The sequence below is a fragment of the Oncorhynchus kisutch genome, linkage group LG29 (genome assembly GCF_002021735.2).
Source record: "Oncorhynchus kisutch isolate 150728-3 linkage group LG29, Okis_V2, whole genome shotgun sequence".
Classification (NCBI taxonomy): Eukaryota; Metazoa; Chordata; class Actinopteri; order Salmoniformes; family Salmonidae; genus Oncorhynchus; species Oncorhynchus kisutch.
The window spans coordinates 15749163-15773748 of record NC_034202.2 but is presented as its reverse complement, the minus strand read 5'-3'; the positions used below and the strand labels follow the sequence as shown (position 1 = coordinate 15773748).

Sequence of the window (24586 nt, the reverse complement as noted above, 5' to 3'; positions counted from 1 at the left end):
CCAGTGTGCCAAAAAAACACGCACGGGCAAGCGCTCACGCACACAGAAAAGTTTCATCAAAACTAATTTTGTTAGGAAATTGATTTTCTTCCATTTAAAGTCCTGTGAAGATTTAGTGGGGCAAATAACAGATAAAAACAATTACACAGACAATTGCAGTGATTAAATGAGGAAAGAATTATGTCTCAAATGAAGATAGCGTGGTGCATAGACGACTATGTGAGTAAAAGGAAGTGTGTGGGAGTTTATCGGCAAGTAAACATAAGGACATACTATATGTACTGTAAGTGAGTGTAATTGAGGAAGTTGAGCGTCCATGTGTTTCTATTTGTATTCACGTGTCAGAATGAGGTATTCAAATACCTGAAGCGTTGAAAGTGATCCACTTACCTGTTTAAGTAATCTGTGTCCCAGATGAACTGGTCAGAGAGAGAGACAGAGAGACAGAGGGAGAGAGACCGACAGAGAGACAGACAGAGAGATACAGAGACACAGAGACAGAGAGACACAGAGACAGAGAGACAGACAGAGACAGACAGAGACAGAGAGAGACAGACAGAGACAGAGAGAGACAGACAGAGAGAGACAGACAGACAGACAGACATATGACCATGAAGAATGACTTTCCATAAATCAACTTAGCCTCAGTAAAAAACGACCCCTCAGCCCACATATTCCCATAACGGCCCATCCGTCTGTGTGTCCTGTCGAAGACATTCAGTACTGGACTTCCTCTATCGTGATCACTCTCTCTCACGTCCCTTTCACGTTTCACCTTCTCATTTCTTTCCTCTGACATGTACAGTAGATCCTGTTAAAAGCACACAGTCTGCTTGCTCTTCATTTCTTTTATCAATTAAATTCAAGGGGCTTTATTGGCATGGGAAACATGTGTTAACATTGCCAAAGCAAGTGAGGTAGATAATATACAAAAGTGAAATAAACAATAAAAATTAACAGTAAACATTACAAATACAGAAGTTTCAAAACAATAAAGACATTACAAATGTCATATTATATATATATATACACTGCTCAAAAAATAAAATAACACATCCTAGATCTGAATAAATGAAATATTCTTATTAAATACTTTTTTCTTTACATAGTTGAATGTGCTGACAACAAAATCACACAAAAATGATCAATGGAAATCAAATTTATCAACCCATGGAGGTCTGGATTTGGAGTCACACTCAAAATTAAAGTGGAAAACCACACTACAGGCTGATCCAACTTTGATGTAATGTCCTTAAAACAAGTCAAAATGAGGCTCAGTAGTGTGTGTGGCCTCCACGTGCCTGTATGACATCCCTACAACGCCTGGGCATGCTCCTGATGAGGTGGCGGATGGTCTCCTGAGGGATCTCCTCCCAGACCTTGACTAAAGCATCCGCCAACTCCTGGACAGTCTGTGGTGTTGGTGGATGGAGCGAGACATGATGTCCAGATGTGCTCAATTGGATTCAGGTCTGGGGAATGGGTGGGCCAGTCCATAGCATCAATGCCTTCCTCTTGCAGGAACTGCTGACACACTCCAGCCACATGAGGTCTAGCATGAGCACCAGCATATGGTCTCACAAGGAGTCTGAGGATCTCATCTCGGTACCTAATGGCAGTCAGGCTACCTCTGGCGAGCACATGAAAGAAATGCCACCCCACACCATGACTGACCCACCGCCAAACCGGTCATGCTGGAGGATGTTGCAGGCAGCAGAACATTCTCCACGGCGTCTCCAGACTCTGTCACATCTGTCACATGTGCGAACCTGCTTTCATCTGTGAAAGCTTTCAGCTGTTCGCCAGTGGCGAATTTGCCAATCTTGGTGTTCTCTGGAAAATGCCAAACGTCCTGCACGGTGTTGGGCTGTAAGCACAACCCCCACCTGTGGTCATCTGGCCCTCATACCACCCTCATGGAGTCTGTTTCTGACCTTTGAGCAGACACATCCACATTTGTGGCCTGCTGGTCATTTTGCAGGGCTCTGGCAGTGCTCCTCCTGCTCCTCCTTGCACAAAGGCGGAGGTAGAGGTCCTGCTGCTGGGTTGTTGCCCTCCTACGGCCTCCTCCACGTCTCCTGATGTACTGGCCTGTCTCCTGGTAGCGCCTCCATGCTTTGGACACTACGCTGACAGACACAGCAAACCTTCTTGCCACAGCTCGCATTGATGTGCCATCCTGGATGAGCTGCACTACCTGAGCCACTTGTGTGGGTTGTAGACTCCGTCTCATGCTACCACTAGAGTGAAAGCACCGGCAGCATTCAAAAGTGACCAAAACATCAGCCAGGAAGCATAGGAACTGAGAAGTGGTCTGTGGTCACCACCTGCAGAACCATTCCTTTATTGGGGGTGTCTTGCTAATTGCCTATAATTTCCACCTTTTGTCTATTCCATTTGCACAACAGCATGTGACATTTATTGTCAATCAGTGTTGCTTCCTAAGTGGACAGTTTGATTTCACAGAAGTGTGATTGACTTGGAGTTACATTGTGTTGTTTAAGTGTTCCCTTTATTTTTGAGCAGTGTATATATATATATATATATATATATATATACAGTGTTGTAACAATGTTCAAATGGTTAAAGTACACAAGGGAAAATAAATAAGCATAAATATGGGTTGTATGTACAATGGTGTTTGTTCTTCACTGGTTGCCCTTTTCTTGTGGCAACAGGTCACAAATCTTGCTGCTGTGATGGCACTGTGGAATTTCACCCAGTAGATATGGGAGTTTATCAAAATTGGATTTGTTTTTGAATTCTTTGTGGATCTGTGTTATCTGAGGGAAATATGCCTCTCTAATATGATCATACATTGGGCAGGAGGTTAGGAAGTGCAGCTCAGTTTCCACCTCATTTTGTGGGCAGTGATCACATAGCCTGTCTTCTCTTGAGAGCCATGTTCGCCTACGGCGGCCTTTCTCAATAGCAAGGCTATGCTCACTGAGTCTGTTGTACATAGTCAAAGCTTTCCTTAAATTTGGGTCAGTCACAGTGGTCAGGTATTCTGCCACTGTGTACTCTCTGTTTAGGGCCAAATAGCATTCTAGTTTGCTCTGTTTTTTTGTTAATCCTTTCCAATGTGTCAAGTAGTTATCTTTTTGTTTTCTCATGATTTGGTTGGGTTTAATTGTGCTGCTTATCTCTCCCCCCCCCCCCCACTGACCCAAATTCCCCCGCAGATCTTTACCAGCTGACCAAGGTCCACTGTTCCTTGGGGAGATGGCGAGTGAGAAAAAACTCATTACACACATCGATACGATTGGTTGCTAAAATTAAAGATGCACTATGCAGAAATCGCTTTGTCAGCTCATGCGTACTAACATTCTAATACACTGGACATGTTGGTCCCATGTTTCATGAGCTGAAATAAAAGCACTAAAAGCTGATTTCTTGCAAATGTTGTGCAAAAATGTGTTTACATTCCTGTTAGTCAGCATTTCTCCTTGGCCAAGATAATCCATCCACCTGACAGGTGTGGCACATCAAGAAGCTGATTAAACAGCATGATCATTACACAGGTGCATCTTGTGATGGGGGCTATAAAATGACACTCTAAAATGTGCAGTTGTGTCACACAACAGAATATCACATACAGTGCATTCGGAAAGTATTCAGACCCCTGGACTTTTTCCACATTTTGTTATGTTACAGCCTTGTTCTAAAATGGATTCAATTGTTTTCCCCCCCCTTATCAATCTACACACAATACCCCATAATGACAAAGCAAAAACAGTTTGAGTGGCCGAGCTGGGCTCTGGCTCGGCCACTCAAGGACATTCAGAGATTTCTCCCAAAGCCACTCCTGCGTTGTCTTGATTGTGAGTTGTTGTCCTGTTGGAAGGTGAATCTTCACCCCAGTCTGATGTCCTGAGTGCTCTGGAGCAGGTTTTCATTAGGGATCTCTCTAAAATTTGTTCTGTTCCTCTTTCCCTCGATCCTGAGTAGTATCCCAGTCCCTGCTGCTGAAAAACAGCCCCCCCCATCATGCTGCCACCACCATGCTTCACCATAGGGATGGTGCCAGGTTTCCTCCAGACGTGACGCTTGGTATTCAGGCCAAAGATTCAAACTTGGTTTCATCAAACCAGAGAATCTTGTTTCTCGTGGTCTGAGAGTCCTTTAGGTGCCTTTTGGCAAACTACAAGCGGGCTGTCATGTACCTTTTACTGAGGAGTGGCTTTTGTCTGGCAACTCTACCATAAAGGTCTGATCGGTGGAATGCTGCAGAGATGGTTGTCCTTCTGGAAGGTTCTCCCATCTCCACAGAGGAACTCTGGAGCTCTGTCAGAGTGACCATCGGGTTCTTGGTCACCTCCCTGACCAAGGCCCTTCTCTGCCAATTGCTCAGTTTGGCCCGGGCTGCCAGCCTAGGAAGAGTCTTGGTGGTTCCAAACTTCTCCCATTTAAAAATTATGGAGGCCACTGTGTTTTTGGGGACATTAAACGCTGCAGAATGTTTTGGTACCCTTCACCAGATCTGCGCCTCGACACAATCCTCTCTTGGAGCTCTACAAACAATTCCTTCAACCTCATGGCTTGGTTTTGCTCTGACTTGCACTGTCAACTGTGGGACCTTGTTTTCTTTAAATATAAATGTGCAAATAATTATGTTTTCGCTTTGTCATTATGGGCTACTTTGTGTAGATTGATGTGGGGGGAAAAGTATTTTATCCATGTGGAAGAAGTCAAGGGGTCAGAACACTTTACTCAAGTTGAGGGAGCGTGTCATTGGCATGCTGACTGCTGGATTGTCCAGCAGAACTGTTGCCAGAGAATTGAATTTGAATTTCTCTACCATAATTCACCTCCAATGTCATTTTAGAGAGTTTTGCAGCACGTCCAACCGGCCTCACAACCGCAGACCACGTGTAACCACGCCAACCCAGAACCTCCACAGCCGCCTTCTCTACCTGCGGGATCGTCTGAGACCAGCCACCCGGACTGCTGATGAAAATGTGGGTTTGCACAACCGAAGAATTTCTTAAACTGTCGGAAACTGTCTCAGGGAAGCTCATCTGCGTGCTTGAGGTCCTCACCAGGGTCTTGACCTGACTGCAGTTCAGCGTCGTAACCTTCGATTGCCACTGGCACGCTGGAGAAAGTTTGCTCTTCACGGATGAATCCCGGTTTCAACTGTACCGGGCTGATGGCAAACAGCATGTATGGTGTCATGTCGGTGAGCGGTTTGCTTTTGTCAGCATTGTGAACAGAGTGCCCCATGGTGGCGGTGGGGTTATGGTATGGGCAGGCATAAGCTACAGACATCGAACACAATTGCATTTTATCGATAACAATTTGAATGCACAGAGATACCGTGATGAGATCATGAGGCCCATTATCGTTTTATTCATCCATCAACATCACCTCATATTTCAGCATGATAATGCACGGCCCCATGTCGCAAGTATCTGTACACAATTACTGGAAGCTGAAAATGTCCCAGTTCTTCCATGTGCTGCATACTCACCAGATATGTCACCCATTGAGCATGTTTGGGATGCTCTGGATCGACGTGTATGACAGCGTGTTCCAGTTCACACCAATATTCAGCAACTTCACACAGCCATTGAAGAGGAGTGATACAACATTCCACAGGCCACAATCATCAGCCTGATCAAATCTATGTAAAGAAGATGTGTTGCACTGCATGAGGCAAATGGTGGTCACACCAGATACTGACTGGTTTTCTGATCCACACCCCCAGGTTTTTTTTTTGGTACACTATATATACAAAAGTATGTGGACACCCCTTCAAATTAGTGGATTCGGCTATTTCAGACTCACCTGTTCCTGACAGGTGTATAAAATCAACACACAGCCATGCAATCTCCATAGACAAACATTGGCAGTAGAATGGCCTTACTGAAGAGCTCAGTGATTTTCAATGTGGCACCATCATAGGATGCCACCTTTCCAACAAGTCAGTTTGTAAAGTTCTGCCCTGCTAGAGCTGCCCCGGTCAACTGTAACTGTTATTATTGTAAAGTAAAAAAGTCTAGGAGCAACAATGGCTTTGCCGCGAAGTGGTAGGCCACACAAGAATGGGACCGCCGAGTGCTGAAGGGTGTAGTGCGTACAATCGTCTGCAACACTCCCTACCGAGTTACAAACTGCCTCTGGAAGCAACGTCAGCACAATAACTGTTCATCGGGAGCTTCATGAAATGGGTTTCCATGGCCAAGCAGCCCCACAGCATTCTCTGGAGTGATGAATCACACTTCACCATCTGGCAGTCCGATGGACAGATGTAGATTTGGCGGATGCCAGAACACTACCCGCACTTATACATAGTGTCACCTGTAACATTTGGAATAATGGTCGGGTGCAGTTTGGGCTAGGCACCCTAGTTCCAGCGAAGGGAAATATTAAGGCTACAGCATACAATGACATTCCAGCAGTTCTGTGCTTCCAACTTGGCAACAGTTTGGGGGAAGGCCCTTTCCTGTTTCATGACAATGCCCCCATGCACAAATCAAGGTCCACACAGAAATGGTTTGTCGAGATCGGTGGAAGAACTTTACTGGCCTTTCACAGAGCCCTGACCTCAACCCTATCAAACCTTTTGGGTGAATTGGAACTCCAACTGCGTGCCATGCCTAATCGCCCAGTGTCCAATCTCACCCAATCTTACTTATGGCTGAGTGGAAGCAAGTTCCTGCAGAAATGTTCCAGAAGAGTGGAGGCTGTTATAGCATTAAAGGGGGGACCAACTCCATATTAATGCCCATGATTTTGGAATGAGATGTTCAATGAGCATGTCCTGTATCTGTGACAAACAGATTCTCAGTCCTGTGAAATCCATAGATTAGGGCCTAATGAATGTATTTCAATTGACTGATTTCCTTATGAATTGTAACTCGGTAAAATCTTCAAAATTGTTGCATGTTGCATTTCTATTTTTGTTCAGTGTAGTTTGTGACAAAACAAGCAAGTAGAGAATCATTGTACCATCTAAACAGCTATGAAATATCTTTATTTCCATTGTATTTTCAGCTATTCGAAGCCGTTGTACAAAACCAAAAGACACGAAAACAAAACACCTAAGAACGGGAAGGCTAGAAATAGCTCACATAGAACAAATCTACCGCTTCTTAGACTTGCTTTAAATGAGAATGATCGATCTAACACACATTTATATGTGAATTTGTTTGGGTTTCCGAAAAAGGTACATATTGCGGCTTTAAAAGCTAGTTTTCCCCTCCCCACTCAGACCACTCCCAGAGTCCTAGAAAAATGATTGCTGAAAAATTGATCTCGCTAAAAAGCTCTTTTTTTGGACCATTTGAATTGAAAACAACCGCAGTACACTCAATTGTTACCCAGCAATGATTTGATAGTGAAAAAAAAACATCCTTTTAACAAATCCCCTCATTAGTACAAAGCTGGGGAAATAGACAGACACAAATGTAAAGAGACTCAGCTAACCAATAGTGGTTTATTATTAGTGAGCAGTGTTATACAATGGATTATCAAAAACATCAATTCGGTGGTACAAATAACATTCACACACAAGCAACGCCTAAATAGTACATGAGTCCTTCATTGTTTAACAGGGTCATTGGCAAACTGTGCTCAACATTCAAGTTGAACTAATCAGCATGTGATTGTCAGTCACCAAAGGCACAATTAAATAGCTTGAAATGTGTTAAAAGGTCAAGTTGGCCAGTTTAGTTCAGTAAAGGTTCACAAAAACCTTTGTTCCATTCACTGAACATATGCATGCATTTTATAAACAAGCCTCCTGTTACTGACATGCTCTCACTCACACACACACACACACACACACACACACACACACATACACACACACATACACAGTGTCTCTTCTACATTTAGACAGGTTGACTCCCAATCCTATCCCCTTATACAACGCATTACCTCTGATCCGAGCCCTACGGGCCCTGGTCTAAAGTAGTGCACTGTAAAAGGAATAGGGTGTCATTCAGGACGCAGACTTACAACCTCAGGGGACTGTAGCAAAAGGGACTTTCTAAGATCTACAACACAATGAAAGGCTACCGGTGCGTCAATATCAGCTGGGTTAAAGGCACTGCACTGATAGACACACGTAAAAAGAATAATAATACATTGCATTGATTTGCTTAATTTGCCAGTACATCTATAAAGTTAGCTCTAGAGGTAAGTAAAGGTTAATAATTCATTAGTCAAATCAACTGTGTTACACTGGTCAATTGTCTAGCGGTCTTGGATGTGCCTGTACATAGATAAATGCTATATAGCATTAACAGTGTGGTCTGCATTTAACCCTTCATCTAATTGTTTGAAGCCAGAAAATAGATGAGAAGAATAAACAGATGCTACCGCTGCTTCTTCTGTGTGTCCCGTCACACTGTGCACGTCGAACTGCGCCCCATACCCGTGACTCGGAAAGGATCCTCTTTCTTCTCCTTTTATCGCAATCTAGGACCTCAGACACCGAGGCTGACGGGAGGCGTACAGAAGGTGTGAGCTCCAAACACCAGTAGGCAGCCATTTCAGAAGAGACCGCCGCATCTTCACCACCGCCCAGCTTGTGTCCCATTAAACTAGAGTGATTTATAATAAGAGGGAAGAACACAGGACACAAACAATCTCCACCATCTCCAGGTGGCTAGTCAGACAGACTCAGACAGGAATATGATTATGCATTGACTGTTGAAAATAGTTGGTCCTGTATTTATTGTGGGTCTGTAAGGCACTGTGTTAGCGCTAGTGCTGGAGGGACAGGCAGCCAGAGAGAGTCAGTTCCTTGCGCTTCCAGACTGTGGGTTCAGTGACTCTTGGCATTGTCTTCGCTCAGCGGTGGGGTTCCCCTCAGTTTCCTCCAAGGGGTGGGGCTGTAGGCGGGGGGTGGGGGGAGGAGAGGGGGCTCATGTCGCTGTAGCCCGGGGGAGGAGGGCGACGTCTTCTCCCCATGTCCAGCAGCTCTTCATCCTGAGGATGAGGAGGACACAGTGACTAGCTGATATGTCATTAGGCTAATCTCAGACTTAAAAGTCTCAAAAGGAGAGAGAAAATGATAAGACGGCACAGGTCCTAAAATGTCCTCTTATTTTACACTGTCACGCAATATAGAGTTAAGAAAAAGCATCAACATTCAACAATGTGTGGCTCAGTTGGTAGAGCAGGGTGCAACGCCAGGTTGTGGGTTCGATTCCCACGGGGAACTAGTACAAAAAAGGGACACAAACGTCAGACTGTAAACTATAAGGTCACTCTGGATAATAGCGTCTGCTAAAATGACTCAAAATGTAAAAATGTAAACCCTTCACCGCACCGTGTCCGCAGTCTCCTCCCCCTCGGTGGTGTGTTCGCTGTAGTGATTGGACAGCTCAAAGTCTGAGTAGGCACTCTCCATTGCCTCCTCCTCATAGTCTGTGGGGTAGTCGGACTCCTCTGAGATAGGGAAGGGTCATGGAGAGGGAAGCGTGGCGGGGTGGAAAGAGAAGAGATGGAAAGGTGCACAAAGAGAAAGGTGGTGAAGAAGAGAGTGGACAGGGGTGATGAAAGAGGAAGGAGGGGTGTGTCATAGGAACTGTCATAGCTGCATATTAATCATCATTTAACCAAAACAAATGTATCTGCTAAGTGAGTGTGGCTGCATTCACAGAGCCCAAACAATAGTCAACAACAAGCAAGGAGAAAGACAAGATAAGCTTATTTTCTATCTTCCCCAGGAGAGCAGGAGGCAGAGTGCCAAACCCATGACAGAGAGGGGAGGGGGGTGAAAAGCTAGCAGAGCGGCATTAGAAACATAAATATTCAATTGCTCCAGCTGTGACGGTAACAGGAAGGTCAACAGCTATTGGCTCGCAGGCTCTTCCCAGCTTACAATTTTAAAAAGTCCCTTTTCCAGTTAAAATAACAGTTACAGCTTTTCCCCTCTCTTGTTGCCAAATATCTGGGGTCCCAGAGGTCATGTGTCTCGTTGTGATAGGCCTACAACTTATAATGCCCGTTTGACCTCCACAGCACTCTGCTGCTCTATGTGCAGATCAGATCATCTGCCAGTCTCACCGTCGACCAGAGCTGGTTTGGCCACCTCAATGCGGGACACGATCTCTGCCAGGTCAGTGAAGGAGGCATTAGGACAGGTCACAGGTCCCTGCAGAGCACATAGGACAGACAGCACACTGGTATCATACACTAGAGGCCCCATACAGAAATCATTCAGAATAGCATTAAAATACACATTTGTACATTATCTAGTCATGACCATCCATTCTGGTCTGGATTTTATTACTGTTCTGGTTAGCGATTGTATCGCCGTCATGGTTTTGTTTTTCCGCCCAACGGTTATTTGATCATCTATTGTCGCCCTGGATGTCTGCTGAAGACCTCTTCAACCTCCTCCTGATACCTGCTGCTTCCAGCCTGCCCTGGTCTGTCTCTCTCTGTCTGGTACAGTTGCCCCTGCCTATCTCTCTCTCACCTACAATCGCAAACTTTTTACTGATCTGCTGTTGGACTACTTGATTTGTGACTCTTTGTTTTTTTGCAAATGACATAAGTGATCACTGTGCTATTGCCTGTGTGAGAGATGGTAAAATTCCTAAGCGATCTCCACCTGTCGTTACGAAAAGAAAACTGGAAGCGGTTCGATATTCAAGGTTTTTAAAATTTGTATTTAACATTGAATGGAATGGAATTAATCCCTGATGTTGAACTAGCCTTTTCTTCCTTCCACAACGCATTCCAGGATGTATGCAATAGGCCCCTTAAAAAAATTCAGGATTACGGGCAGAGAGAACCTTTGGTTTACTGATGAACCTGCTCAAATCATTAACGGAATTAAATGCTATGTGGCTAAAGCAAGAGGGTCTGGTTCGGCAGATGATTGGATGGCTTTTAAAAGTCTTTGAAATCTGGGTGTGGCTATGACCCGAAAACTGAAAGCAGACCACTACCTTAAATCTACTTTGGATAATTTAAATAATCCCGCCACATTTTGGCAAGTAGCGAAAGGTTTAAAAAGATACACAGCTTCCCAAACAATTGTTGGTAGACACACAGATTGTATCTGAGAGAACCTCTATTCTGAAAGCCTTAAATCAGAACTTTCTAGATGCAGGCAGTTTATTTGAAAAGGTTAAAGGTCTACATGAGCCCCATGTGAATTACTGGTCATGCTCTAGATTGGTTTATAAATTACCTATCAAATCGTACACAATGTGTAATGGTGGGTTGTTGTAAATCTGAGTCTACAGAGTTGTGCTTAGGTGTTCCGCAAGGTTCTATTTTGGGCCCACTGTTGTTCATTTTGTATATCAACAACATTGGGGATCATATTGAAATAGAGGATGTACATTTTTATGCAGATAATACTGTTCTTCATTCAAGTGGTAGTAGTTTATCTTCAGCTTTTCAAAATGCCCAAAGAGCACTTAACACAATACAACAGAAACTGTATGATTTGAAGCTGGTTCTGAATTCGGGTAAACAAAATGCATGGTATTTTTATTAACGGCATAAGGCTTCTATTTCTCTGGAGGCCAGGAAGGAGCTGGTACGATGTACATTACTGGTGGCTTTAGATTTAATTGAACCTTTATTTAACCAGGAAATTCAGTTAAGAACAAATTCTTATTTACAAAGGCGGCCTACCCCGGGCCAAATCCTAACCCGGACGATGGGACAATTGTGCGCCGCCCTCTGGACTCCCAATCATGGCCTGTTGTGATACAACCTGGAATCGAACCAGGGTTTGTAGTGATGCCTCTAGCACTGAGATGCAGTGCCTTAGACCGCTGCGCCAGTTACAGAGTGCATTCGGAAAGTATTCAGCCCCCTTGACTTTTTCCACATTTTGTTACGTTACAGCCTAATTCTACAATGGATTAAATAAAACAATCCTCAATCTACACACAATACCCCATAATGACAAAGCAAAAATCAGAAATACCTTCTTTACATAAGTATTCAGACCCTTTGCGATCAGACTCAAAATTAAGCTCATGTGTACCCTGTTTCCGCAGATCATCCTTGAGATGTTTTTACAACTTGATTGCAGTCCACTTGTGGTAAATTCAGTTGATTGGACATGATTTGGAAGGGCTCACATCTGTCTATATAAGGTCCCAAGGTTGACAGTGCATGTCAGAGCAAAAACCAAGTCATGAGGTTGAAGGAAATGTCCGTAGAGCGCCGAGACAGGATTGTGTCGAGGCACAGATCTGGTGAAGAGTGCCAAAACATTTCTGCAGCATTGAAGGTCCGGAAGAACACAGTGGCCTCCATCTGGAAGAAGTTTGGAACCACCAAAACTCTTCCTAGAGCTGGCCGTCTGGCCACACTGAGCAATTGGGGGAGAAGGACTTGGTCAGAGAGGTGACCAAGAACCCAATGGTCAATCTGACAGAGCTCCAGAGTTCCTCTGTGGAGATGGGAGAACCTTCTAGAAGGACAGCCATCTCTGCAGCACTCCACCAGTCAGGCCTTTATGGTAGAGTGGCGCTTGGAGTTTGCCAAAAGTCCCCTAAAGACTTTCAGACCATGAGAAACAAGATTATCTGGTCTGATGTAACCAAGATTGATTTATTTGGGCTGAATACCAAGCATCACGTCTGGAGGAAACCTGGCACCATCCCTACGGTGAAGCATGGTGGAGGCAGCATCATGCTGTGGGGATGTTCTTCAGCGGTAGGGACTGGGAGACTAGTCAGGATTGAGGGAAAGATGAACGGAGCAAAGTACAGAGATATCCTTGATAATCTGCTCCAGAGACGTCAGGACCTCAGACTGGGGTGAAGACAGGAGTGGCTTTGGGACAAGTGGGCTTGAACCCAGACTTGAACCCGATCGAACATCTCTGGAAGGACCTGAAAATAGCTGCGCAGCGATGCTCCCCATCCAAAGTGACAGAGCATGAGAAGATCTGCAGAGAAGAATGGGAGAAACTCCTCAAATGCAAGCTTGTATCATCATACCTAAGAAGACTCAAGGCTGTAATCGCTGCCAAAGGTGCTTCAACAAAGTTTGGAGTAAAAGGTCTGATTTATATTACATTACATTTTTATAACTAAAAAACTAACAAAAAATGTTGCTTTGTCATTATGGGGTATTGTGATGGCATTATGGGGTATTGTGATGGCATTATGGGGTATTGTGATGGCATTATTGGGGTATTGTGATGGCATTATGGGGTATTGTGCGTAGATTGATGACGAAACAAAAACAATTTAATCTATTTTAGAATAAGGCTGTAATGTAACAAAATGTGGAAAAAGCCATGAGTCTGAAAACTTTCCGAAGGCCCTGTATATATGCAGGCCTCAACCACAACACTGAGAGCACTTGACTCAGCATAGCATGAGGCCCTCAGGTTCATTACCAATGAAAAACGTCTAAACACATCACTGTGATCTCTACAGCGCCGTTGGCTGGTCGTCATCAACCTCGCGTGGGATAAACACTGGTTTATAAGGCCACATTGGGTAAAATGACACTATCTATACCTGTTCTTCTTTAATCAGGTCAGCAAATAAATATCAATTACGGTCCCGTTCTCATTTGCTTTTAACAGTTCCAAGAACAGTTTTAGTTACTCAGCTCCGTGGTCCTGGAATTCTCTCCTGAACATTTAAACATTTGATGATCTAGTCACTCCCTGACCCTCACTCCCTCACGTTGTTGTTGCTGTGCGTGTTGTTCTGAACATTTAAACATTTGATGATCTAGTCACTCCCTGACCCTCACTCCCTCACGTTGTTGTTGCTGTGCGTGTTGTTCTGAACATTTAAACATTTAATGATCTAGTCACTCCCTGACCCTCCCTCCCTCACGTTGTTGTTGCTGTGCGTGTTGTTCTGAACATTTAAACATTTGATGATCTAGTCACTCCCTGACCCTCCCTCCCTCACGTTGTTGTTGCTGTGCGTGTTGTTCTGAACATTTAAACATTTGATGATCTAGTCACTCCCTGACCCTCACTCCCTCACGTTGTTGTTGCTGTGCGTGTTGTTCTGAACATTTAAACATTTAATGATCTAGTCACTCCCTGACCCTCACTCCCTCACGTTGTTGTTGCTGTGCGTGTTGTTCTGAACATTTGATGATCTAGTCACTCCCTGACCCTCCCTCCCTCACGTTGTTGTTGCTGTGCGTGTTGTGAAACTCTTCCTGGTGACGGTCCTTCAGCATCTTCTCCACCACTCCACTGCGACTCCACACGTCAAACACTGTCTTGCCGTGCTGGTAGCCCACCTCCTACACACACACACACACACACACACACACACACAAGGCTGAATGTAATGTAGCTAATTGGGGGGGGGGGGGGGGGGGTCTCAGGCAATCCTTGAAAACCTTCTCACACTTTTGACTGAAGATGGAGCAGGCAAGAGAGACAAATAATGAAGTGTGAAAAGGTGAGGTCTAGAGTAAGAGGGGGTCATGGGAGAACGAGAGGAAGCAAGAGAGAATAACAGACTGACTGCCCAGGTCAAAGAGAGGGAGAGAGAGAGAATAACAGACTGACTGCCCAGGTCAAAGAGAGAGAGAGAGAATAACAGAATGACTGCCCAGGTCAAAGAGAGAGAGAGAGAGAATAACAGACTGACTGCCCAGGTCAAAGAGAGAGAGAGAGAGCGAGAGAGAGAGAATAACAGACTGACTGCCCAGGTAAAAGAGAGAGAGAGAGAGATAATAACAGACTGGCTGCCCAGGTCAAAGACACAGAGAGAATAACAGACTGACTGCCCAGGTCAAAGAGAGAGAGAGAGAATAACAGACTGACTGCCCAGGTCAAAGAGAGAGAGAGAGAGAGAGAGAGAGAGAGAGAGAATAACAGACTGACTGCCCAGGTCAAAGAGAGAGAGAGGGAGACTCACAGCGATCTCGTCAAACTTGCCAAACTCCAGTGTACGGTAACGGTCTATGGGAGGCCTGATGTACTCGCAGTAGTCACTGCTCTTCACCGACTCCAGCTGACGCACACAGCACACGTATGCCAGCCGCGTCTGAATCTCTGCCATGTTCAACACCTACAGGGGTCAAGGGTCAAATGCCACAACACTTAGCACAGCAGGGTGACAACTGTGCACATACCTCCAGTGCCTAGTGTGTCCAAAGTGGCACCCTAATCCTTATATAGTGCACACGTTTTGACCAGAGCAAGAGTAGAGCACTAAATAGGGAAGAGGGTACCATTTTGGAGACACAAAGTAACTCCACACATTCACAGTTCGTGAAAAACTGCAGAAATATTCTCAGTGAACAACAACACATTTTCACTCCGATATGAAACAACAATGAATTGTAAAGTCGGACATGACATGAATGCCATGTCATCACACCGAAGCTTTTACACCGGAGGCTGTAGTCCTATACAGGGCTGTGAGAGAGGCTCACCTTGACTTTCTCTGCCAGTGGGTTGAGGCGTTTCCATAGCAGCCACCAGCCGGAGAGCGAGTCGCCGTAGTTGGTGAGGTTGGTCTCGTCCTGGCTGCCCACGTCTATGGCGATCACCACCTTGGCACCCATGGAGCGAGCCACGTCCGCTGGGAGAGGGGCGGAGACACGGGTTTAGGGCTTAAGGCTTAAGGTGACAATGAACATTGAGGAGCAAGAGAGGTAGAGAGAGAGAGGGGTAGAGAGCACTTTTTACACACTTGAACATGCACATCGGACAAATAGAAGCACCCACCAAATAGAAGCATCCACCAAATAATAATTATTAGTGGTATCGCTGAGCAGGAGAGAAGCCTATCCCCACCTTGTCTTATCTTGCCACTGCAGTGTGTGTGTGTGTGTGTGTGTGTGTGTGTGTGTGTGTGTGTGTGTGTTGCTGACCTGGTAGGTTGTTGATGTAGCCTCCGTCCATCAGTAGGTGTCCGTCTTTAGGGTCACATAGAGGGGGCAGGTAGCCAGAGAGAGACATGCTGGCACGCACATACCTCCACAGAGAGCCTGAGACAGGGACAATTAAACACAGGGAGGCACATATAAGAGGAACAGGTGCCTTCTTCAAAATTCAATCAGTTAAAACAGAGAAGAGGGTTAGAGAGAGAGGGGGGGGGGGGGGTAGAGAGAGAGAGAGGGGTAGAGAGCAAGAGGGGTAGAGAGAGAGGGGTAGAGAGAGAGAGAGAGAGCAAGAGAGAGAGGTAGAGAGAGAGAGAGGTAGAGAGAGAGAGAGAGAGAGAGAGGTAGAGAGAGAGAGAGGTAGAGAGAGAGAGAGAGAGAGAGGTAGAGAGAGGTAGAGAGGTAGAGAGAGAGAGGTAGAGAGAGGTAGAGAGCGAGAGAGAGCAAGAGAACGAGAGAGCAAGAGAACAAGAGAGAGCAAGAGAGCGAGAGAGAGCGAGAGCGGTAGTGAGCGGTAGAGAGAGAGGTAGTGAGCGGTAGAGAGAGAGGTAGTGAGCGGTAGAGAGAGAGGTAGTGAGCGGTAGAGAGAGAGGTAGTGAGCGGTAGAGAGAGAGGTAGTGAGCGGTAGAGAGAGAGGTAGTGAGCGGTAGAGAGAGAGGTAGTGAGCGGTAGAGAGAGGTAGTGAGCGGTAGAGAGAGAGGTAGTGAGCGGTAGAGAGAGGTAGTGAGCGGTAGAGAGAGAGGTAGTGAGCGGTAGAGAGAGAGGTAGTGAGCGGTAGAGAGAGAGAGAGGTAGAGAGTGAGAGGTATAGAGCGCGGTAGAGAGAGCGGTAGAGAGGTAGATAGCGAGAGAGAGAGAGGTAGAGAGAGGTAGAGAGCGAGAGAGGTAGAGAGCGCGAGAGAGAGAGCGAGAGAGAGGTAGAGAGCGAGAGGTAGAGAGCGAGAGGTAGAGAGCGAGAGGTAGAGAGCGAGAGGTAGAGAGCGAGAGGTAGAGAGCGAGAGGTAGAGAGCGAGAGGTAGAGAGCGAGAGGTAGAGAGCGAGAGGTAGAGAGCGAGAGGTAGAGAGCGAGAGGTAGAGAGAGAGCGGTAGAGAGAGAGCGGTAGAGAGAGAGCGCGAGAGAGAGAGCGCGAGAGAGAGAGCGAGAGAGAGAGCGAGCGAGGTAGAGAGAGGTAGAGAGCGGTAGAGAGTGAGAGAGCGGTAGAGAGCGAGAGAGAGAGAGCGAGAGAGAGAGGTAGAGAGCGAGAGAGAGAGGTAGAGAGCGAGAGAGAGAGGTAGAGAGAGGTAGAGAGCGAGAGAGAGAGGTAGAGAGAGGTAGAGAGAGAGAGAGAGAGGTAGAGAGCGGTAGAGAGAGGTAGAGAGCGAGAGAGAGGAAGAGAGCGAGAGAGAGCAAGAGAACGAGAGAGAGCAAGAGAACAAGAGAGAGCAAGAGAGCGAGAGAGAGGTAGAGAGCAAGAGAGCGAGAGAGAGGTAGAGTGGTAGAGAGCGAGAGAGAGCGAGAGAGAGAGCGGTAGTGAGCGGTAGAGAGAGAGAGAGAGAGGTAGAGAGTGAGAGGTATTGAGCGCGGTAGAGAGAGCGGTATAGAGAGGTAGATAGCGAGAGAGAGAGGTAGAGAGAGGTAGAGAGCGAGAGAGGTAGAGAGCGCGAGAGAGAGAGAGCGAGCGAGAGAGCGAGAGGGGTAGAGAGCAAGAGAGAGGTAGAGAGAGGTAGAGAGCGAGAGGTAGAGAGCGAGAGGTAGAGAGCGAGAGGTAGAGAGAGAGAGAGAGAGAGGCAGAGAGAGAGGTAGAGAGCGAGAGAGAGAGAGGCAGAGAGAGGTAGAGAGTGAGAGAGAGTGAGAGAGAGAGGTAGAGAGAGAGGTAGAGAGAGAGGTAGAGAGAGGTAGAGAGAGGTAGAGAGTGAGAGAGAGGTAGAGAGAGAGGTAGAGAGGAAGAGAGCAAGAGAACAAGAGAGAGCAAGAGAGCGAGAGAGAGGTAGAGCGGTAGAGAGCGAGAGAGAGAGCGGTAGTGAGCGGTAGAGAGAGGTAGTGAGCGGTAGAGAGAGAGAGAGAGAGAGAGAGGTAGAGAGCGAGAGGTATAGAGCGCGGTAGAGAGAGCGGTAGAGAGGTAGATAGCGAGAGAGAGAGAAGTAGAGAGAGGTAGAGAGAGGTAGAGAGCGAGAGAGGTAGAGAGCGAGAGAGATTGAGAGCGGTAGCGAGAGAGAGAGAGAGCGGTAGAGAGAGAGAGCGGTAGAGAGAGAGAGCGGTAGAGAGAGAGCGAGAGAGAGATCGAGGTAGAGAGAGGTAGAGAGAGAGAGATCGAGGTAGAGAGAGGTAGAGAGCGAGAGAGCGGTAGAGAGCGAGAGAGCGGTAGAGAGAGGTAGTGACGGTAGAGAGAGAGCGGTAGAGAGAGAGCGGTAGTGAGCGGTAGAGAGCGGTAGTGAGCGGTAGAGAGCGAGAGGTGTAGAGCGCGGTAGAGAGAGCGGTAAGAGAGGTAGATAGCGAGAGAGGTAGAGAGAGGTAGATAGCGAGAGGTAGAGAGAGGTAGATAGCGAGAGAGGTAGAGAGAGGTAGATAGCGAGAAAGAGAGGTAGAGAGAGAGAGACTTGAGGCCGAACCGTCTGTGTGCACTCTCATGGTGGAGGCAGTGATGTCAGTGGTGATGTTGAAATAGGGGATCCACAGGTCCTGAACAAACAACAGCACCACTTGTCATTAAATGGTTATGTCAATATTGCAACTGTAAAAGGAGGCTTAATTCCCTTCAATTATATTTATTGCCAACGCGTTTCAAAGCAGGCTCCTTTTCTCATTAGTATAATAAATTCAATCTTTCAGGCCGTGTACGACAGGCAAATTTAAAAAATGTATTTAATCTACTCTTTGTTTACACAGGTGATCCCATTATGATGAAAAATGCCTTTTTACAAGAGAGACGCAAGACCGACTAACTCCGACTGCGCCGTTCCTCACCTCTACCCGTTCCTCACCTCTACCCGTTCCTCACCTCTACCCGTTCCTCACCTCTACCCGTTCCTCACCTCTACCCGTTCCTCACCTCTACCCGTTCCTCACCTCTACCCGTTCCTCACCTCTATCTGCTTGCCCTTGAACACAGTGTAAATGCTGGAGTTGAAGGCAGCGCCAGAGAACATAGAAGTGATGGGGTAGGTCAGGTCCAACACCTTCTTAAACACCAACGTCATTCCCTGCAACACACCACCAAGAAGAAGCCCCAACAAATCCATGAGAACACGTTTACTTTCACCTTCATTTGACCAAGTCGTCCCATTGAGATCAAAATCATGTTTCTTCAAGGTTGACCGGCCTGGACAACATTTAAACACTTGAAGGTTGAGTGAAGATCAAGTTAATATTCCTATATTTGGTCTTTTCTGGATTCCTCGCATCCTCTCTCCTTGCCTCCTTCTCAAGGCATTTTGGACAAAAAGATACAACGTCCTTCCCCTTGGACTTGTTCCTCCTAATGCAGTTTGAGAAGGAGAGACTAACAGACTGACTGCCCAGGACAGGTGGGGCGGCAGGTAGCCTAGTGGTTAAGAGCGTTTGGCCAGTAAACCAAAAAGGTTTCTGGTTCGAATCCCGGGGACAAAAAAATAAAGAAAATCAGTTGATGTGCCCTTTAGCATGGCACAACCCGCTTTGGATCAGAGCGACTACTAAATGACTAAAACGTCAACGTGAAACGACAGAGGACGCAAGGAATCGCGGAAAGATGCGTTGCGAAAGAGACTAGCCGTGGTGAATTCCTCTCACCATAGCCCACTCTCGTGCCCTCATCCTCATGCGGCAGTGACTGCGGTCCTCTGCGTACAGCGCCCCCATCAGGGAGCCGATGGAAACACCTCCCACCAGGTCCACAGGGATCCCTGCCTCACTCAGAGCATGCATGATACCCACCTGAGAACAGCCCCTGAGAGAGGAACAGGAGAGAGAGGATGAGAGGAAGAGGAGCGAGAGACATTGGAAATATGCTCACGACTCCACACATACTCCCTCATTGAAACGTATGGGAATGTAGATTGAGGTAATGTCTTGGCTTCCATCGTCATGTTTGTGGTTCTGATGGCTAACCCGTCTGCAGTGTTCCCTGTATTTGGCAGGTGTACTAACAGATTGCATTGCAGGCTGTTGGAAATGGTTTCACACAACATACACAACATACAGCTCCGTGTACTGTTAGGGATTGTAACTGCCAAGTAGCCAACTTGTTTAACACTACCACATACAGTATGTCAACGCCAGTACCACAACAATTCACAAGGGGCCCAAAATGTACGCCTTATCCTACACACTTCCCAGTAGTTGGAGGCGTGGTTCCCTTGCGCGCGCTGAATACATTTAATTCAACCACTGAATACATTTAATTCAACCACTGAATACATTTAATTCAACCACTGAAAATCCTCCCACTCGCTGGACAACACATTTGCTCGTGGAGTTTGCATTCAATAGGGCTTTCAAGTGCATTTATGTTAAGCTGTCCCTATAAATACAGTGCACCTTTAATATGGGTTTGTTGGGTTCAGATTATAGGGATCAATCAAAGAACGCCATCTAAATGTATGTATATTGGTCTCCGTTTCAGCACCAACTGGTCGATTTAAAAACACTCTGATCTTGGAGATTATTTAGGCACATTTAAAGGTTAGGAACGTAGTGAGTTAAGAGCCTTTACGCACAAAAAGGGTCTGCAATACATGTCACGTTGATATGACTGTCTGTTTGCTGGTATGGTTTCGCCTTCAGGGATCATAAGGGGAAATGATCTAAAACAATTGCCGCGCGTGTATTTACAATCTCCAAACAGATGACTAATTTTACCTAGCTCTTATAAAATATCGAAATTACAGTTGCATTGAGATTCTAAAAAAAAACGTGAAAAATAAAGCAGATGCTTTTTCCACTTGGAACCGGTAGGTTCGCTGAAACCTTATTCATGGTAGAGAATACGGCGTCTCTGTAGACACACCTACGACACACCTTCATTTATACGATCTCCATCCCAAAAGGAATAGCGGGTGAATAGCATGCTATTCTCATGCTTAAATTCAAGGTTAGAATAAGAGTAGAGAGAAGGGGGCATGAAAAAGGACATGACCTTCCATTTAACACGTGCTTCACGCGAGTCCCGAATTCCCCAAGGGGAACAAGACTAATATTAGTACAAAGCATTTAACAGGCACGAGTTAAGAGCGAGAGAGAGACAAGAGGAACCAACCTTGAAACATCTCCTGAACACAACACTAAAACAGGACAAACGGAAGTAGAAGAAGAGAAAGACAGGAGAAGAAGGGAAAGACAGGAGAAGAAGGGAAAGACAGGAGAAGAAGAGAAAGACAGGAGAAGAAGAGAAAGACAGGAGAAGAAGGGAAAGACAGGAGAAGAAGGGAAAGACAGGAGAAGAAGGGAAAGACAGGAGAAGAAGGGAAAGACAGGAGAAGAAGGGAAAGACAGGAGAAGAAGAGAAAAGGAAATTAGCAAGATGTTACATTTGGCAGAAAAGTGGAAGCAGTCTGCTTTGAGTGTTTCATGCATTAGGAAAGACAACACCCCCCCCCCCCCCCTACACGGCTCCATAGAAATGACTATAAAATGGGGCCTAGTGACGTCAGTGACCTAGAAGACAGAGGTTAGAGATCAGGGGTCATTGGGGCGTACCTGGCCCCTCCTCCCCCCAGTATGAGGGCGATGGCGTTCCCGGTCAGGACCCTGGCCAGCCGGGAGAAGTCAGAGTGGCGGTCAGCCGGCTTCTGGAACACACGCTGATACATCTCAATCTGGAGAGGAGAGCAACACACAGCAGATATTAAAACACCTTTTCTTCAAATGGTCGGACACTGGAAATAACTGTGAGGTTGTGAGGCAATTCCTTCCTTAGTTATGAGTTAGGGGCGTGAACATTTAAATGTAAATAACATTTAAAATTCTCAACGTTAAGAATAATTATATTTTTGTTGTGTTACGTCGATGCAGAAAGTAAACAGCATTTTCAAAAAAACTATGAGCGTTGAAGCGCGAGGCTCATCTTCGCCGCTGTTTTGGTGCCCTGGCCACCACTCCGTGAACAGCACGGCGCGAGTACGGCAACAAATCAGTCTCCAAAAATACTGAATCTTAGGAGTCAATTCTTAGAGGAAACAAATCTTGGCACTCAATGGGAGTCGATACCGGGAGTCGATGTGCAAGGAGTCGAGGAATCAATTTTTTCAGAGTCGACACTTAACCACTATGACATCATCGTTAACAGTTGGAAAAATGGCAGAGGAAGGCAAGCGACGGCAGCGAAGGCCTGTATGGCAATATTGAAATGAGAAGGTTAAATGAGAAGGAAATGGAAACTTTGCGAGGTGGAATTGGAGGTACAGTAATGACAGTACAGGTGCAATGCTTAACCTTCTGAAAAAGACCCAAACTGTAGCTGGCAGCAGCCTTGTGAATTCCCGTGGAATTTGATTCATTTTCTTATTGTTTTAACGGAAAACCGACTAAAAACGGCAGTTTAAACATTAAAGAAAAAAATGTTATATTTGTCACATCCTTATCATGGGTGGCGTGTGCAGTTTGGGAAGATCAGGTGTGTGTATGTACCAGTTTGGGAAGATCAGGTATGTGTGTGTGTGTGTACCAGTTTGGGAAGATCAGGTGTGTGTGTGTAACAGTTTGGGAAGATCAGGTGTGTGTGTGTACCAGTTTGGGAAGATCAGGTGTGTGTGTGTACCAGTTTGGGAAGATCAGGTGTGTGTGTGTGTGTACCCGTTTGGGAAGATCAGGTGTGTGTGTGTACCCGTTTGGGAAGATCAGGTGTGTGTGTGTGTGTACCAGTTTGGGAAGATCAGGTGTGTGTGTGTGTTCCAGTTTGGGAAGATCAGGTGTGTGTGTGTGTGTTCCAGTTTGGGAAGATCAGGTGTGTGTGTGTGTACCAGTTTGGGAAGATCAGGTGTGTGTGTGTGTACCAGTTTGGGAAGATCAGGTGTGTGTGTGTACCAGTTTGGGAAGATCAGGTGTGTGTGTGTGTACCAGTTTTGGAAGATCAGGTGTGTGTGTGTGTACCAGTTTGGGCAGGCTTCTCTTGGAGAAGACCCTGCGTGGGCAGGAGAGATGCAGGTGTCTGGAGATCCAGCTCCTCATGTTGAGCCACTCCACAGTGCCCTGGGGCGGGGGGCCGTCCTCCCTGTGTAACAACACCAGTTGCTTCTGGGCCCTCACCGCACTGCCCTCCAGCATCCGCTCCAACTACAGGGTCAAAGGCCAGGGGTCAACTAGAGGTTGGCCAAGTAGGACATAGTTTGTCCAGAATTAAACAGGCATGTACTGCATACTGAGAGGAGAGGAGTTTCTTACACAATTGTATCAAGCCACTTGAGTCTGTGACTGGTTGGTATTCCTCTCTTTATCTTAGTAAATGGATATCACATCAGGGATAAGAGGTCAGCGAGGTCGACCCTGCCACCAAGACCCAGGCATGAATCAAGAACCCAAGGATCTGCACTGACCCTAATCCCACATCAAACACAGTGGCCTGCTAACACGCTAAGCTAGCTAACTTCTCCCCAAGCACCATGGAAATACGCTAAGCTAGCTAACCTCTCCCTAAACATCATGCTAACACGCTAAGCTGGCTAACCTCTCCCCAAGCGCCATGGGAATACGCTAAGCTACCTAAACTCTCCCTAAGCATCATGCTAACACGCTAAGCTAGCTAACCTCTCCAAAAGCCTAATGCTAGTTTTGCAACAAACATGGGAGGACCCGGTCTGTTTTGTCCGTCCCTCCGTCAGTCAAACAGAACGGTGAGCAACCTACCGGAATTTGTCCAATAGAAACTCTTGTTTTGATTGCAACTGTTTCCACTAAGGATTACACCCCAGGAGAGGGGCCTATTTCCTCTGCTTCTGAAGCATTTGCTGCCACTGAAGATATTCAAAGGCTAGGCAAAATTTTGTAAGTGTGGTCACGCATGCAAACGTATTGCTACACCCTCTGTGGAAGCACATAAATGATTCTGTAACAGTCCAAATGTGTTACACGTGACAGACTCATAGGATGGCTCAGTAGAATTCCATTTCCCAAAATCAGTTCCCCTCCCAGAGCCCCCAGTCCCTCCTGGTTCCCCCCGTACCTCCCCCACAGCGGGGTCTTGCTCCCCCAGTCCCACAATGATGATGCAGTCGGCCTGGCGGATACATCGCTGGGTCCAGGGGGTCAGGGTGTAGTCTGTCTGGTAGAGCACGATGCGGTGGATGTCCTCCTGCTGGCCCAGCCAACTGGACAGACGATACTCATGAACACTGACACAAAGAGAGAGAGAGAGAGAGACACCGACCAGACCAGACAGACAGGAGGGTGAAGCGAGAGAGAGACAATGATTTACTTCTTTAAAAATATAAGGAACCCTTTATAATGCATGTGGGTAGTTCAAGATGCACACAATCCCGTTCAGTCAAGCTCACCTGTCCAGTGCGGCCGCTCCCAGGCGCTGCTTGATGCTGTCGCTGGTCAGTAGAAGTGTGGGGCCTATGAAGAAGGACAATTTAGGTCAGGTCTGTGGAAAGGGCATACCTAAATCAAATCACATTGTAGTTGTCACGTGCTTCGTAAACAACAGGGGTCGACTAACAGTGAAATGCTTACTTTACGGGTCCTTTTCCAACAATGCACAATTAAAGATAATACAAAATGAAAAGACACAGTCATAGTCCAACTGTACTAACTCATATCACTCCCCAAGCCCTAAAGCTTTCTAAGAGATGACCTGGCCACCGGAACACAGCTCATTCTACTGAGGAGG

General features: G+C 46.3%; 1 protein-coding gene across 8 annotated transcripts in view; it reads right to left on the bottom strand.

Annotated features, from left to right (window-relative positions):
• Window positions 1-7421: 7421 nt before the first annotated feature.
• pnpla7a (patatin-like phospholipase domain containing 7a) overlaps window positions 7422-24586 on the bottom strand; it is a 39733-nt gene continuing 22568 nt past the window's right edge. For 7 of the 8 annotated variants that reach the window (XM_031808843.1, XM_031808847.1, XM_031808848.1 and 4 more), the window contains exons 22-35: window positions 24249-24312; window positions 23918-24086; window positions 22849-23031; window positions 21457-21575; window positions 19552-19708; window positions 18867-18983; window positions 18393-18462; window positions 15796-15912; window positions 15355-15503; window positions 14835-14987; window positions 14092-14211; window positions 10024-10111; window positions 9284-9402; window positions 7422-8940 (exon numbers count right to left, since the gene is read on the bottom strand). In XM_031808843.1, the coding sequence (XP_031664703.1) occupies window positions 8821-8940; window positions 9284-9402; window positions 10024-10111; window positions 14092-14211; window positions 14835-14987; window positions 15355-15503; window positions 15796-15912; window positions 18393-18462; window positions 18867-18983; window positions 19552-19708; window positions 21457-21575; window positions 22849-23031; window positions 23918-24086; window positions 24249-24312 (1745 nt within the window). In that variant the 3' untranslated portion in view covers window positions 7422-8820. The remainder of the gene's footprint in view (window positions 8941-9283; window positions 9403-10023; window positions 10112-14091; window positions 14212-14834; window positions 14988-15354; window positions 15504-15795; window positions 15913-18392; window positions 18463-18866; window positions 18984-19551; window positions 19709-21456; window positions 21576-22848; window positions 23032-23917; window positions 24087-24248; window positions 24313-24586) is intronic. The other variant, XM_031808850.1, reaches the window with a different exon arrangement.